General features: G+C 38.0%; 1 protein-coding gene across 2 annotated transcripts in view; it reads right to left on the bottom strand.

Moving 5' to 3' along the window:
• The window catches only part of HSD17B4 (hydroxysteroid (17-beta) dehydrogenase 4), a 130051-nt gene that overhangs the window by 23925 nt on the left and 91933 nt on the right, over window positions 1–14193 (bottom strand). For both annotated transcript variants that reach the window (XM_006885989.1, XM_006885990.1), the window contains 3 exons: window positions 13935–14021; window positions 6778–6864; window positions 4874–5012 (listed from right to left, as the gene is read on the bottom strand). In XM_006885989.1, the coding sequence (XP_006886051.1) occupies window positions 4874–5012; window positions 6778–6864; window positions 13935–14021 (313 nt within the window). The remainder of the gene's footprint in view (window positions 1–4873; window positions 5013–6777; window positions 6865–13934; window positions 14022–14193) is intronic.

Genomic DNA, 14193 nt, shown 5'->3' with positions numbered 1-14193 from the left:
AAAAAGAACCTCTCCAGAGTGCTCTTCAGTACTCTGAGTACACCGTCAGGCTGGAGACTAAGGTGTGCCTGATCCGGGCTATAATCTTCACAATTGTGTGCTATGCGTCGGAGAGCTAGACAGTGACTAGGGATAATAGAAAGAGAATTGATATGTTTGAGCTGTGGTGCTGGAGAAGAGTGTTGAATATATCACAGACTGCTAGGAGAACAAAGAGGTTCATCCTAGAGAGGGTGAAACCAGACTGCTCCTTGGAGTCAAGGATTCTGAAGCTTCGTCTGACATACTTTGGGCATGTTGCAAGGAGGAACCAGTCCTTGGAGAGGGACATCATGTTTGAAAGGGTGGAGGGACAGCACAGGAGAGGAAGACCCTCGATAATGGATGGATTCAGTGATTGGAATAGTGGGAGGAGGTGTGTCAGAGACAGTGAGGTTGGCACAGAATAGAACAGGGTTTACGGCTCTTGTATATAGGGTTGCTATAAGTTGCAAGAGACTTGATGGCACATAGCAACAATTCTAAAATAATCTGAAAAAGAAAAACAAAAAGAGGTAAATGTAGAGGTTACACGGACCAAGGCAAGAGCTGCCTGGGTTTAAAAAAAAAATTGTTATCAGGACAAAAAGAACAGTGCCCAAAATGCGTATGTCTTCTCGAGAAAAGACTGATTCTCCTGCTGAAGCTGCCTTCTGATAAGAGATGTAGTTATGAAAACTTCCTGTTTCAGAAAATAAGAAACAAGAAAAAACATCTCAGAGCCCAGTTAACATATTTTATTGGTTATGTAACAAAAACAATTTCTCAATAAATGCTATGAGGATGTTCAGGTCTGGAGGATACTTTTCAAAGGACAACATGCCAAAATATCTGAGTTATACCCGTCTTCTCCCTGGTTACACTCCTCCACAACACAGTTCTTTTTCTTAGGCAGTCCGTGGAATATTCAATGCACTTCATCAATACAATTTAAAGGCATCAATTCTCCTGTGGTCCTCCTGATTCATTATCTAACTTTAACATGCATATGAAACTGCAGAGATTTAGGTCAGGCACACCTTGGTGTTTAAATTTGCATCTTTCCTTGTCAGCACTTTAAAGAGATCCATTTAAAAAGAGTTTTCCAATGCAACAATTGTTTTGATTTCTTGATTACTGGAACTATAAGTTGATCATGGATCCAAGTAAAATTATATCAATGATAACTTGAATTTTCTATCCATTTATCATGATGTTGCCTACCCAGTTATGAGGATTTTTTGTTTTCATGATATAAAGTATAATCCATTTGAAGGCTGTAGTCTTGTTCTATCTTCTTCAGTAAAAGTGCTTCAATTCATCTTCACTTTCTGCAAAGAAGGTTGTGTCATGCATATAGCATAAGGTGTCCATGAGCCTTCCTCCACTCCTGATGCCAAATTCTTCTTCACACAGCCCAGCTCTCCAATTATTTTCTCAGCATACATATTAAGTAGGTATGGAGGAAAAGATATACCCTAGTGTAAATCTTTACTGAAGTTAAACCATGTAGTATCCACTTGTTTTGGTCAAGTAACTACTTCTTCATCTATGTATGTTTTGCATGAGCACAATTATGTTCTTGAATTCCCATTCTTCTCAGTGGTCCCATAATTTAGTATTATCCATACAGTTGAATGCCTTACCACAGTCAATAAAACCCAAGTAAGCATCTTTCTGATATTTCCTGGCTTCAGTCAATATCCATTTGACATTATTCCTAGTTCTGTGGCCTCTCTTGAATCCAATCTGAATTTCTAGCAGTTCCCTGATAATACACCTTTTCAGCTATTTATAAATAATCCCCAGGAAGATTTTACTTGTATCTAATATCAAACTGTGGTTTGCTTGGTTCCACAGTCAACAGTCTTGGCATTAGCAGCCAGGAAATTAAAAAACATACTGCGATGGGGAAGTCTGTGGTTTGAGACCTCTCTAAAGTACTGAAGTGCAACAATGTCAGTCTGGAGACTAAGGTGCACCTGACACATGCCACGGTTTTTGCCATCACTCGTTATGCATCAGAGAGCTTTAACAATGACTAGGGATGACAGAAGGAGAATTGATGCCTTTGAGCTGTGGTGTTGGAGAAGAGTATTGAATATAACATGGACTACTAAGAAAATGAACAGGTTTGTCCTGGAGAGGGCGAAGCTGCCCTGTTCCTTGGAGGCAAGGATTCAGAAGGTTCGTCTGACATACTTTGGACATGTTGCAAGGAGGGACCAGCCCTTAGACAGGGACGTCATGCTTGGGAGGGTAGAGGGACAGCACAGGAGAGGAAGACCCTCGATGAGATGGATTGATTCAGTGATTGGGGTGATTAATGGGGGAAGGTGTGTTGGAGATGGTGAGATTGGCACAGGGATAGGGCCAAGTGTAGGGCTGTTGTACATAGGGTCACTATGAGCCACAAACGACTCACCGGCACCTAACAACAACAACAACAACGACATCTATTCATACCTTTTTAATCTGTCAAAGTATATTTAAAAAACCAACAGCTCCTAGAAAGAAAGATGGACAGTCTCCTCCCATAAAATTCACCCAATGAGGATCAGCTACACAATACAAATGGCAATGAGTTGTGAAGTGTTTGGGTTTTGTTTACAGGGGGTTATTTTTAATTAAAAATTAGACTCTTTTTATAATATCAAAGAAAATATATCAGTGTGAAAACTATCTGGTAGTTTCTCAAAAAGTAAAAAAATAGAATTATAATAAGATCAAGAAATCTACTCCTAGGTATATATCCAAAATAACTGAGAGCATGAATTCAAACAGACATTTGTTCATCAATGCTCAGTGCATAAATCCTAACAGCCAAAAGCTGGAAAAGCGTCTCCCAACAGAAAAACAGATAAATAAAATGTGGTCTAAACAAAGAGTGGAAGTTATTCAACCATAGAGAGAAATAAAACGATGATAGCTCCTATAACGTGGATAAATTCTGATAATATTATGATAAATTAAATAAGCCTGAAACAAAAAGATAAATATTTTTATGATCTATTAAAAACATGTCAAAAAGGCAATTATATAGATAAAAGTGTTTATTAGTAGCTACGAGGAGCCAGGTTGTACATAGGCCTGCTATTTCAGAAGTGGATGGCAAAACCTTCCTCCTAGTCTGTTTTAATCTGAATGTTCAGATTTAGAGAAGTATCAGACAGACCAGCATTTTATAGAAAAAAGTGACATGTTGTAAGGAAGGACCAGTCCTTGGAGAAGGACATCATGCTTGGGAGGGTGGAGGGACAGCACAGGAGGGGCAGACCCTCTATGAGATGGATTGATTCGGTGACTGGGGTAATCGGGATGGGTGTATCTGAGATGGTGCAACTGGCACAGGACAGAGCGGAGTTTAGGGCTGTTGTACATAGGGTCGCTATGAGTCGCAAGCGACTCGACGGCACATAACAACAACAACAACAACAATGAGAACCAGTGAGAGGGAAAAATCAACATGTATTGTTATGGAGTACTTAGTTCTGCTAAAGGCAATCAAAATAAACAAAACTTAGTGATGATGGCTGTACAATATGGTCAGCATAATTGTCAGTGAGTTGAAAATGTGAAAATGATTGAAATGACACACATTTTCTTTTACCACAATATAGTTATATGAGATTTGGTTAGTTTGGCTCATTATTTTTTTAAAGGATTGTCAAAGGTTACTAATATCATGTTTCACAATTCAAAAGGTGAGTAACACTCCTTATTAGAAGCACTGGTTCATCAATTTACAATTGACGAATGCTGAGAAAAGAACATGTATGTGTACTCCCTTCACTATGAGTACAACCACTTGGAAACAGCACAATGAAATCTTACACATTTTTCTGCCAAGACATTGGATGCTTCAGACTTGTTATTAATACTACTAGATGGTTAGCAAAGAGACCAATAAAACTTATGCAATAAAAACTGTGCAAATATACCACAATGCAGAAAAATTGATATAATTTTTAAGGACAGGCATTACACAATCAGATGACAACTGGAAGGATTTGGTTTTCCTTTCTCTTTTTTGCATCTAATTTTTTTTTCTTCATCATATAGTCCCAGGGAGCTCTGGTGGCCTAGTGCAAAGAAGCTACACTGCAATCCCAAAGGCACATGGTTCAAGGACACAAGATGCTCAGCAGGAGAAGGATGGGCAATCTCTTCCTGTGCAATTAACTGCCTCTGAAAACCACCAGAGGGTCAGCTATGGGTCAGTTCTGACTCAATGGTAAACAACAACAATACAGTACCAGGATTTTTTTTTTTTTTTTTAGCTGTATTAGGGAAATAAATGTGGTCACTTTCTTTTCACAGCAATTTGTTTTAGACTTAGTGCTTGTCAACATGCTAATATAACACACCTAGGTTAGATATATTAAGTACCTTTGATTGCAATCTGAAGACATTTAGAAAATAATTGTGATTTTAAATGCATAAGGTGATAACCTAAATCATTAATGGTTTGAAATTTTTGACATTTCAAAGTTGTTAAAATTTAATGACTGAAATACTTCCTTTGATCTAATGAAACTGTTTCATATTAACAAAAAGTCAAAAGTTTAATTACAGAATCATACAGCTAACTATTCAAAACTATTAATATTGGATATTAAAATGAAGCCTTCAAAGTTGTTATTTTCATTTTAATTGATTCCCAAAGATCTCAAGACCATGCATATCTTTAGGTGGATGACCTGGAAATTACCAGCTTCAAAACAAAGGACAACTTTCCAAAGAATATAGAACTGATCTATCTTCAAAGACTTGGACTTTAATTATAACAATAATAATTCATCCTCATTTACCCTGAGTTGCCTTACACTACTACAGAATCAGAAGTCTGACTTACTCCACTTAGTTGCAACGTTTCCACCTCTAGTGATATGCCACTCAAATACAGCATTTACTTTCTTTACCACCTCATGCCCAACATCCTTAAGGCGACGACTTATTTCCTCAAATACAAGGGCACTCTGAAGCTTCCCGATCTATTGAAGATAAATAAATAAATAAAAGTTAATGTTAATTGTTCTGCAAAAACTACTCAAAGGCAAAAAGAATTACAAATATATGTGCAATATAAGACATTTTAAAGGAATAACTTGCAGATAAATGAGGCACTGTTACCTAGTTTTGTTTTTCCATTCCAGGTTTCATTCCCTCTCTTTATATTTACATTAGATCATCCAGAATCCCAATCTTCTCAATAAGAGGTTTTTGTTTTGTTTTGTTTTTCTTTTTCAGTATTCAGAAACAATAATTCAGAAATAAACTAAGCTAGGAATTAAAAACTCTCGTAGCCAAGTGGCAAGAAGCTGTGCTGCAATCCCAAAGGCACGCAGTTAAACGTCACCAGGTACTTTGCAGAAGGATGGGCAGTTTACTCCTGTGTGATTACTGCCTCTGCAAAGCCACTGCATGGTCCGCTATGGGCCAGCTCTGAACTTATGGTACACAACAACAAAAAACTAGGAATGGGACATTCTATGTTCTAGTCTAACTTCATCAAGGAGATACTGGACAAATCATCCAAATTATCTGGTCTCGTTTCTTTATTTTTAAAATATATCTTAATTACATGAAGCCTAAATTCCCTTCTAATTCTAAAATGATGTGTCATTTTATAGATTCTTCTCAAGGTATTCTTTTTAAATTTTTTATTGTGATCTGCAAAAGAGTTTATAGAACACATCCATTTTCCATTCAGTAACTCACACCTGGTGTTGTGACACTGGTTGTAATACCCATAGTGTAACTGTACTCTTCCTCCTCCCTTCCTGTGTTTTCCACTTCCATTCCTCCTTTCCTACATGTTCTCTACCTTCTGAGCTTTATTCCTGGACCAATGCTGCCCTTTAGGATCTTATATGGTGATTGTTTCAAGGAGTGCATTCCTCCCTGGTAGCCCTGACTTTCAAATACGCCTATTGTTTTGCTGGAAATTAAGTCACAGGGATGATTTCATTTAATCTTCAATAAGATACATGATAATAAGACTTGAGACAATTAAGATTATGGGGTATGAAAGTGCTATAAAAAGGTTTATAAAGTCTCTGTATAGCTAGGGAATGTATACAGGGAATGAAAAGTTTCAACATGTTAATAAGATAAAATAAAATGTCTTAACTAATAATGTTTGCTCCTGCCTTATCATCTGCATATAAATCTTTATATAAATTTTTAACTCTAGAAAAAGTCTCTGGATATTTAATCTTTTAATATTTTCTCCAAAGTACACTGAATGTTTAAAATTCTTATTGAACTGATTTAGTTACCCTTAAAGCAAATTTATCAGTAGCTAATAAATGCTAATTATTTTCTCTTCAAAAGATATCCAAGTTATATTTTAAGTACCTCAGGATGTATCAGAATACATAAAATATACAATTAAGATTTTAACTAAACTAGAAATTGTTAAATTGAGATAGATTTCAAGAGGTATATCAGCCCTTTAACTGCAAAAAAAAAATTGTACATGGCTCTGTCTGTATGTACTGTTCTTAGGAGAAGTTCTATCACTGTCATCAGAATACTAAGGAAGTCAAAAGACCTTTTCCAAAAGAAGTTTAAGAAAGTATTCTTAAGTTCTTGAAATATTTCTTTTATTCAAAATATTTTAAATTAATGTCCTTAAACTCAAGAATTAAGAGTTATTTCACTGTTTTTAATGTTCTAAAATAAAAGTCATTGTAAAAGTGATCTAATAATTTCATTAATCAAGAAATTATTTGGATACTAGCTTTTAGAACTCACCTCAGACAATGTCTTAAGTGAAGTGTCAGATGTTGGCACAAGATCTATGTAGGCATTAGAAATGACAATGTCTCCAGTCTCTTGGACCTAAAAGGGTGCAAATGGGGGAGGGAAAAAAGGTTCATTTTTATTCAAAGGAATTACAATTTCAGTGTGAAGCAGTTTAAAATTTTAAGTTTTTCTTTACTTACATTTTGCCTCTAAATTTGGAAATAATACAAATTGAATAAACAGTTGATGAAATAAATGACAAAATGAATAAAGATTACAGATGTAATATGTTGTTGTTGTTGATGTGCCGTCGAGTCGCTTGCGACTCATAGCGACCCTATGTACAACGGCTCTAAACTCTGCTCTGCCCTGTACCAATCTCATTATCTCCGACACACTCATCCTGATTGCCCCAGTCACCGAATCAATCGACCTCCCAGAGGACCTTCCCCTCCTGAGCCTGCCCTCCACCCTCCCAAGCATGATGTCCTTCTCCAAGGACCGGTCCCTCCTTACAACATGACCAAAGTATGTCAGATGAAGTTTCAGAATCCTTGCCTCCAAGGAACAGCCCCATTTAATCCTCTCCAGAATGAATGTTTGTTTTCTTTGCAGCCCATGGTACCCTCAACACTCTTCTCTAACATCAAAGCTCAAAAGCATCAATTCTCCCTCTATCCTCCCAGGTCACTGTCCAGCTCTCTGACGCATAACAAGTGATTGCAAAGGCCATGGCCTGTACCAGATGCACCTTAGTCTCCAGAGAGACACCACTGCTCTTCAGTACTTTAGAGAGGTCCCTAACAGCGGACTTTCCCATCGCAATACATCTTTTAATTTTCTGGCTGCAGTGCCAGGAGTGTTGATTGTGGAGCCAAGCAGACTAAAGCTGTGAACAATCTCAATCTCTTCACCATCTATCCTGATGCTGCCAATTGGCCCAGTGGTGAGAATCTTTGTCTTCTTGACATTGAGCCTCAATCCATATTGAAGGCTGCAGTCCTTGATGCTCTGCAGCAAGCGCTTCAGGTCCTCCTCCCTTTCAGGAAGCAGGGTGTGTCGTCGGCATAACGCAGACAGTTGATAGATCTTCCAGCAATCCTGATGCAGCATTTCTCTTCACGGAGCCCAGCCTCACGGATGATCTGTTCTGCATACAGGTTGAAAAGGCATGGAGACAGGACACATCCCTGGACACATAGCCCTTCCTAATTTTGAACCATGCAGTGTTCCCTTGCTCTGTTCTGACGACTGCCTCTTGGTCCAAGTATAAGTTTCGCATTAGCACGATCGAGTGTTCTGGGATTCCCATTCTTCTCAGAGTCAGCCACAGTTTGATATGCTCCACACAGCCAAATGCCTTTGCATAATCGATGAAGCACAGATAGACATTCCTCGGGTACTCCCTGCTTTCAGCCAACATCCCTACTACCACGATCCCTTCTAAACCCAGCCTGGACTTCTGGCAGTTCTCTGCTGATATGCTGTTCCAGTCATTTTTGGATAATCTTCAGCAGAATCTTGCTTGCATATGAAATCAACAATATTGTTCTACAGTTTCCACACTCTGTTGGGTCACCTCTTTGGAATGGGAACAAATATAGATCTCTTCCAGTCAGTTGGCCAAGTGGTTATTCTCCAAATTTCAGAGCAGCATCTGTTAGCTGAAAAATGTCAATTGGTATACCATCTATTCTGGGGGCCTTATTTTTTGCTATTTCTTTCAAAGCAGCTTGAATTTCTTCCTTCATCACCATAGGCTCTTGCTCATATGTTGTTTCATTAAATTCTTCAGTTCTGCCAATTCCTTTCGATACAATGACTCAGTATATTCTTTCAATCTTCTTTTGATACTTCCTGGATGGTTTAATACTCTGCCTAAAGCATCCTTGATTATAGCAAATCAAGGTTTGAATTTGTTCTTCAGTTCCTTGAGCTTAAGAAATGCTGAGCGAGTTCGGCCCTTTTGGTTTTCTGACTCTAGCTCCTTGCACATTTCATTGCAATATTTTACTTTGTTATCCCGCGCTGCCTTTTGAAATCCTCTGTTCAGCTCTTTAGCATCTTGAATTCTTCCTTGTGCTTTGGCTTCTCTGCGCTCCAGTGCAATATTCAGAGTTTCTTCTGACATCCATTTTGGTCTTTTCTTCCTCTTCTGCCTTTGTAGTGAATGTTTGCACTCTTCTTGGATGATACCCTTGATATCCTCCCACAACTCATCTGGTCTTCGCTCATTCGTGTTCAAGACCTCAAACCTGTTCTTGAGATGGTTCTGAAATTCAGGTCCAATAGACTCAAAGTTATATTTTGGTTCCCGTGGATTCAGTTTCATTTTCCTCAGCTTCAGCTTGAACTTGCATATGAGAAGTTGGTGGTCTGTTCCACAATCGGCTCCGGGCCTAGTTTTCACAGCTGATGTTGAGCTTCTCCAGCGGTTCCTTCCGCAGATGTAATCGATCTGATTCCTATGCATACCATGAGGTGATATCCATGTGTATAACCTGCATTTATGTCTCTTTAAAAATGTGTATGCAATGAATAAGTCATTGATTGTGCAAAATTTAATCACTCTATCTCCAGCTCCATTTCTGTCTCTGAGTCCAGATTTAATATGATTGCTATTAATCCTAGTTACACAATTAGTTGATTTCATTTAAACAATACTCATTATCAGGCCCCATCCTCAAAAATTCTTAATCGTCTAAGAGGAAGGTTTGGCCATTCATATTTGGAATTTTCTTTTTTTTTTTTCTTTTAAGTGTGTCCAAGAAGCATGAGGTGAAAGTACTGAAGTCTTAGAGATAGTTTAGCATTGCATAATATCTATAGGAGGTACTAGATCTCCAAGGACAACTGTGCTACAGTGTAAAATAAAACAGGCCATGATTAGGCCCAATAGTCTTATTAGGACAGTGATTCTAGTCCTTATCTCTAAAAGAAAGTAAACATAATATAAACTAAATTATTATATAGCCATTTCTCAAAATAGTAGTGACGTGAAATTAAACTCTAATTCCTAATCTTTCATCTAAAATTATTCCAATAGTTATTCTTGTACAGAAAGTATGTTATTGCTACAAATGTACAAGATAGATTTCTAAAAAATTAAGGTGGTGGTGGTGGTGGTGGTTGTTATGTGCTGTCGAGTCACTTGTGACTCACAGTGACCTTATGTAAAACAGCTCTAAAACCTGCTCTATCTCTTGCCAGCCTTATTGTCCCAACACACCTATCCCCATTACCCCAGGGATGGAATAAATCCATCTCATCAAAGGTCTTCCTCTCCTACACTGTCCTTTCATCCTCCCAAGCATGGCGTCCCTCTCCAAGGATTGATTCCTGCCTTGCAACATGTCCAAAGTAAGTCAGATGGAGCTTCAGAATCCTTGCATCCAAGGAGCAGCCTCACTTCACCCTCTCCAGGATGAACTAGCTTGTTCTCCTAGCAGTTCATGGTATGTTTAATACTCTTCTCCAGCACCACAACTCAAAGGCATCAACTGTCCTTCTATCATCCATTAAGGTAGCAGTTATTAATTTTTTTGTCATTAAACTTATTAAAACAGGAAGATCATTCTCCTATAACTACTTCCATCAGACTTTGGAAACAAAAATACCTTTTAAATAATTTGTTCTGTTTACTTCAAACTATATATAGTGAAAAGCAAAGAAAGATAATTTTTGAACAAAATCTGCTCTAATAAAACACAAAATTTACTAATCTTATAATTAAGTCAAAGATTTCATCCCAAATCACTGATTTGAAATGGTTCCTGACATAGAGCATAGAGGAAGGAAGGGAGGTAGGTGTGAGGAACAAGCCGAGAAGTAGCTCAGGAAGAAGGAGCTATGTAAGGAACAGAACAGGAGGACAGCCGATCACGGTGTGGTGAGAATAACAAGTATACTAAAAAAGCATAAGACATGCTTAGAATGTGCCAAAATGGCAAGAAGTTACAATAGTCAAATATCACTCTATTTCTCTGTCCTATCTATAAAAATAATGTACTTACTGTTCACTATTAGTATTCTAGGGAAAAACAAATTTGTAAGTAATGAAGTCATGGTCTGTATACTTTGAGATGTTAATTCTGTTTGAAAAATAAAACCTATTCATAAAATAAAAGGGTACTAGAATATGGAGCATAAGCATTAATTGCAAGGCAATTTCAGAAAAACTACTGTGTATGTTTAGCATGAGTAGGAAAGAGAGAAGTAGTAGGGGTCTGCCATGGGGCAAGCTAGAGCTTGAACTGAAGCCTGAAAGTAGAAGTCAAATCGATTTCAACTCATGGCAACTGTCCCCTCATCCAACACATCACTCGGCTACCAAAGCAGAAGACGTGAAAGTGGAATAAAGGTATGTACACAGGAGTGGCATTCACTTCCTAAACAACATACCTCTGGAAACTCTATGAACTTTGGTAAATGTTGAGAAAAACTTCAGGCCTTCTGTTCACAGGGTCGCTAGGAGTCATGCTCGACTCGATGGCAATCAATAACAACACAGGTGAGGTAAGAAAATGAAACTATACAAGCAGGAAGCAAGAGGGAGGCAATCATATATGACAATTTCTGAAGGAAAACATACTACAGCAAAAAGCTCTGTAGTCAGGCTGACTAACTCAGCTCCGCCATTTCCAATGAGACCTTGAGCAAATTATTTAGGTGGCCTGGTAGCCTACTACTGGTAAGAAGCTGCACTGCCAAACCGAAGACACATCGTTCGAATCCACCAGCTGCTCTGCAAGACAAAGATGAGCTATCTCCTCCTATGCAATTCACTGTCTCTGAAAACCCACTGGAAAGTCAGCTATGGGTCACTTCTGACTCAGCGATACTCAACAACAAACCCAGATTTCTGTATCTTTGTAAATAGAAGCTATTATATAGCTCAAAACAGATCACTGAGGCAGTACAAAATGATATGGCCAAAACAAATCACACTGGCCAACTGTGTTAACAAATTTGTCTAAAACCTTGAAGGCTTTTATTTGAACACTATTAACAGTTCATTGTTTTAACAGCTGTGTCCAGCTATCTCACTGGAAATCTCTCTCTTTTTTCACTGACACACTAGCTTTACCAAGCACCATGATTTTCTCCAGGAGATGGTTTCTTTTAATAATATGTGAAATGAAGTCTCATCATCCTTGCTTGTAAGGAATATTCTGGCTAAAATTCTTCTAGGACAGATTAGTTTGTTCTTCATAGCAGTCCAAGGTATATTCAATATTCTTTGATAGCATCATAATTCAAATCCACCAATTCTTGAGCCTTCCATATTTAATGTCTAACTTTCACATGCATATGAAGCAACTTGAGTCAGACACACTTTAGTGCATTCTTCATTGCTGTTGTTAGATGCCACTGAGTCAAGCACTACTCATAGAGATCCTATTAACAAAAGATCTAAACCATGTTCTATCCTGTGCCATCCTCACGTTTCCTGACACACAAGAGCCCCATTGCAGCATTCACCACGTTAATCCACCTGGTTGAGGGTCTTCCTCTCCTTCACTGACCCCTCACCCTTCCCAGCATCATGCCCTTCTCCATGGAATAGCACTTCCTAGAAACATGGCCAAAGTATATGAGGCAAAGCCTCATCATTCTTGCCTCCAAAGAACACTCTGACTGCATCCTCTCCAAGACATAGTTGTTCGTTCTCAGTGCTCTTCTCCAACACCACAGCTCAAAGGCATCAATTCTTTTTCTGTCATCCTTATTCACTGTCCAGCTCTCAGATACATAGCAAGTCATCAAAAATAATATGGCCTAAATCAGACACACCTTAGTCTTCAAAATGACATCACTATTCCTCAATAATTTGGAAAGGTCTCTAACTGCAAATTTTCCCAGTGCAATGCATCTCCTTAGTCACATTCTTTAGAATAGGTAGAAAAATGGATCCTTTCCCAGGTCAAATTTGTTAGCATAGACAAGTAAGCACTTCCTGCGTTGCGTCCATTTGTCTTAGTAATCTAGTGATAGCCTAACAGGAATACCTCAGCTGGACAGTTTTAGCAAGCAGAAATGTATTCTCTCACAGTTAAGGAAGGAAGTCTGATGTCCAAATTCAGGGCAGTAGCTCAACAAAGGTGTCAGTCCTGGAGGAAGGTACCTATGTGCTTTTGACATCTGAGGGCCTGGAGTGCCTTGGAGATCTTTTATCTTAGCTTCAAACTTCCCCTGAGTTTAGAAGGTTCTCAGAACAGAAACCATGGGTTGTCCAATGAGTATTCTCCACTCCTCGTTCTCCTTCTTATAGTAAATGCTTATTCTGCTTACTACTTTCTCCTTTTATGTCTTAAATTAAAAGGGAAACATCAGAGAAACTCTCTTTACTACAGATCAGACCTGTTACCTGAGTAAGGGTATTGTATTGTATGTCACTTTAAATCTTGCTTGGTTGTGACCTAAACATGTTTTATCCCACCCTAAATCTTGCTTGACTGTCTGATCAAATCAGATCACATCACAGAAAGATGATTACAACATTACAGAAATGCCAGATTACATTATTATATTAACTACCAAACTATTTGCAAACCATGTATTTTGGGGGGCACAATTCAATCCACTTCTCAGTGATCTCATTCATAAAATTACCACTGACAGATAGTTTTTTAAAAATTTTAGTTTTCCCAGTCTCCTTCTATGCACTTGAGAGCTGGACAATGACAGAAGAAAAATCGATGCCTTTGAGTATTGGCGAAAAATACTGAATATCCCACAGACTGCCGAAAGAGAAAACAAATGTGTTTTGGAAAAGGTGCAACAAGAGTTCTCCAGGGGAGCATGGCAATGATTTGTCTCAAATACTTTGAATATATTGTTAGGAGAGGCTATTCCTTGGAGAGGAACATCATGCTTGGAAAAGGAGAATGTCAGTGAAGGAGAAGACAACCCTGAGTAAGATGCATCGATACAGTGGTGACTACAGCAGTTGTGTTTGGATAATAAGGATGACTCAGGATAGGGCACAGTTCAGATCTGTTGTTCATAGGATTGCTAAGAGTCATACTCAATTTGACAACACTTAACAACAGCTTTATCTCATATCACAATACTTACCAGAGAAATAAAAAGATGGAATAAAATTATGATGGGTGGTGAAGACAGTAAGAAAACAAAATGCTACTAACTTTATTATTCATCCATACCTTAGTTTGAAAATGAATTCTATTTCCTTCCTTCCACATTTCAGTTTGCAGAGTTTGACCTGGGTATACTGGTTTTGCAAAACGAACCTTTAAGATAAAATGAGTTTTGGGGTTAAAATGTTGCAAAATTAAGTTGTCCCATTTAGGGGAAGAGAACTAGGAAAAAAGTACAAAAACAAAGAGAGACAGTAAAAATATACATATATTTCAAGTCATAAAAGAATTAGCACTCATAATAAAATTAGGAAATATATATATA

This window comes from Elephantulus edwardii, unplaced genomic scaffold, assembly GCF_000299155.1.
Source record: "Elephantulus edwardii isolate Elephantulus edwardi_28Jun2011 unplaced genomic scaffold, EleEdw1.0 scaffold00046, whole genome shotgun sequence".
Lineage (NCBI taxonomy): Eukaryota > Metazoa > Chordata > Mammalia > Macroscelidea > Macroscelididae > Elephantulus > Elephantulus edwardii.
Note: the sequence above shows the minus strand (reverse complement) of the source record. Positions and strands in the feature narration are given on the sequence as shown.